The sequence below is a fragment of the Rutidosis leptorrhynchoides genome, chromosome 4, assembly GCF_046630445.1.
Source record: "Rutidosis leptorrhynchoides isolate AG116_Rl617_1_P2 chromosome 4, CSIRO_AGI_Rlap_v1, whole genome shotgun sequence".
In the NCBI taxonomy this organism is placed as follows: domain Eukaryota; kingdom Viridiplantae; phylum Streptophyta; class Magnoliopsida; order Asterales; family Asteraceae; genus Rutidosis; species Rutidosis leptorrhynchoides.
In genome coordinates, this window is record NC_092336.1 from 65583487 (window position 1) to 65586557 (window position 3071).

Below are 3071 nucleotides of genomic sequence, written 5' to 3' on the forward strand. Positions count from 1 at the left end.
CTTTTAAACTGTTTTACGATTAGACCCAAATACTCAAACTTTATTAGTTCAAACTGTGCTATGACATGCTTTGTTTCATGCTAAATCCCTACCATGATATCGTTAATTGCTACTTTGAAACGTGAACTTAGTTATTGTGAGTATGCCTACTGAGAGCGACGTCTCTAACCATTTGACCGTTGGTCTTTGGTTACATAATAATGATTTCAACGACACTGACAGTTCAAGGTGTCCCGGGGTAATTTTGTTTAGTCTCGATATCATACACCTCAGCACTACTAACGAACTGATTAAACTTTATAACTAAATCTTGTGGTCTAAAAACTATTATAAACCTATGTTGTTCACTCAACCATTTTTGGTTGACACTTTAAGCATGTTTTGTCTCAGGTGAAGATTGCTAAAGATTTTGTGCTATTTGGACTTTGCTACTTTTTGGAGTCCACATTTTATTATTCATATTATTGCATTAAAACACTTAAGTTTACATTTACATTGTTAAGGATTCATTTGTAATGACTTATACTTTACGCTACTTTAATACATTGGTTTTTAATTAAAACGTCTCATTTAGAGTCGTTCTCGCTTTACACTTGTGTTATGATATTGGTTAATCACATATGACCCCCGGCCCCATTTAGGGGGTGTGACAGTATTCATGGAAGTTTGCTCGTAATGACTCCTGCTCGCAAAGCGAGTAGTCGTCCTGGGATTAGACCAACTTAAAATAAGTTGAATACTCAGATTATTAATAAGAAAAACTAGTAATTTTTCCATTTTTATATCACAAGAAATTTTCCGTCAACCCTTAATAACATTTTTCCTATTTCCTATATGATAAAAACACGATTGTTTTACAACTAACCTTTTTCCATGTATTGAATCCTTTTTCGATATTATTCTACGGAGTATATCTGTATCATTGAGTAAGATGATTAAACAGAATAAATAGTAAATCACCGAACTATTGGTTGAGTGGTAAAATATCTCAGTTGATTCTGATCTCGTATCCTTGAAAAAAGTAGGTGCATGTTCAAATCGTGGGGTAGTTTTTCTCCAAGGTTGTGCCTCTTGTATCCTTCACTCTGTGCGAGCCGAACAGTTAACCTAAAATATTTCTGGTACGCTTTGCACAATGAATGTGAGGAGTTTCTTTTAACGGATGTATAGATGACAAATGTAAAGATTCGATGTCAAAATTGCCGTTCTTAAGAAGACAATAAATAGTAGAATAAAAAGTCTTTCTTTGAACATATACATCTATCTAAAAGTTATGAATAGAAAAGAATAAATTTAATTTAAATTTAAATTTAAATATAAATATAAATTCTAAAGGTATCATTCAAATGAAAACTGAACAAATAAAACCAATACTCGTAATAAAATCACCCACTTGACCCATCTTACTCTCCCGGATCGATAACCCGAATTAATATCCGACTCCATAGAAGGAGTATACCGAAAATTTGGATTTGACCCATATAGCATTTGAATCCCCTTTACATCATCCAATTTAAGATCCCGTTTTTGTGTCCTCGGACCCAAGCTCGGGTACATAATCGCTTCTTTAACCGACGAATGGGCCAACCCGAGTATATGTCCAATTTCATGAGTAGCAACTGATTCCAAATCAATAGCTACATTTGATCCACTAGACCTTAAATCAATAGCCCATGTTTCATCTTTATCTAAATGAAGCCTACCATTTTCCGGCGAAAATGCATGGGCCAACAATCCTAAAACGCCGTCAAACGGTTCACCATCACCGTGATCACCTCGATAAAAAGCTATCTTTATATCCGACGTACGATCATCCTCCACTTCCGTGAAGTTTAACGGAATTATAGACGCCCACTTTGCAAATGAACGTTGAAAAACACCTTTTATATCCGAAAAACTAAGGTAATCTATCATATTGCGATCCGAAAAAGCGTATGTTAGCGTTCGTGGGGCCCACCTCGGTTCACCATTAAAAAACGCATAATGTTTACTTACATGAATGTTGTTATGAATTCTAAAAATATCATCGGATACACCACACCGGGGTGACATTATTTGATTGACGGTGCCGGAATCGAGTTTTCCGGTGACCGGTAACCCGAGTTTTATTTGATAGTTTATTACCGCGGTTTCGAGTGTGTCGTCGAATGTATCGGTGAAGTTTTCGATGTTATCTATGTAACCGAAACGATGGAAGTATTTTTTGAGCTCCGACATACCAGAAAAATTAGCACCTTTGCCGGCGTCCAAGAACTTTGAGAATTTGTGCCACGTGTCCTGTTTTAGGAGGTAATTGACGGGTAATTCCGGTAGTGATGTCGGAGGAACGGTTCTGGCGGGAAAAACACATTGGAGGAAAGAGAAAGTAAGAAATATACTAAAAATGTTGTAACGGAAATAACGGTACATTGTTGTGAACTTGGCTTTGTGTTGGGGTTTTGAGTATTTATGCAAAATTTAGTTAGTGTAAATACAAAGTAACATCATACATTGTTATATCACATCATAGACTAATTGCAAAGTTTAGTGTAAATTTGTAGGACGGATTGAAATAATTATATAATAATCCTATATCTAACATATATTTAAAAGTTACTTTTATTTGTGAACAAATTCTTTTTTTACCAAGTAAATTTTGGATTAGCCAGAAAACCTCCCTATGAACGAGTACATTGGCTCCATCGTAGATGGTAAACCTCTGATAATCAAGCTCCCCGAGCGCGAGACCTGGTACCGAGTGAATTGCGCATTATGCGCACCCTCTTATCACACTCCTTTTCTGAACAATTACGGGGAATAAATTTTTAAAAGATCATTACAAGTTTATAAATGTACTCTGTATTTTAACGAGTTTACTATATCTTATATTATTATTATTATTATTATTATTATAATATACTCTGTACTTTTACGAGTTTCTAATTTCCTGAGAGGGCAATTGCCTAAACTAGTTATAACCTCATAAAACACGAATGATAATTTCTACTATAGGCTCTATGAGGACAAGTATTTTCTCTCAGGTGCAAGCCACATGACCGAATAATTTTTGACCGTGTCTTATTTTCATTTTT

General features: G+C 35.1%; 1 protein-coding gene across 1 annotated transcript; it reads right to left on the bottom strand.

Moving 5' to 3' along the window:
- Positions 1-1338: 1338 nt before the first annotated feature.
- Positions 1339-2409, bottom strand: LOC139840694 (metalloendoproteinase 1-MMP-like). The gene has a single exon (XM_071830943.1). The coding sequence runs from the start codon at positions 2407-2409 to the stop codon at positions 1339-1341; it is 1071 nt and encodes a 356-aa protein (XP_071687044.1).
- Between the last annotated feature and the right edge of the window lie 662 nt (positions 2410-3071).

What these genes read in the sequence shown, in the direction of transcription:
- LOC139840694 (XM_071830943.1), bottom strand. Translation starts at nt 2,409, where the DNA reads ATGTACCGTTATTTCCGTTACAACATTTTTAGTATATTTCTTACTTTC.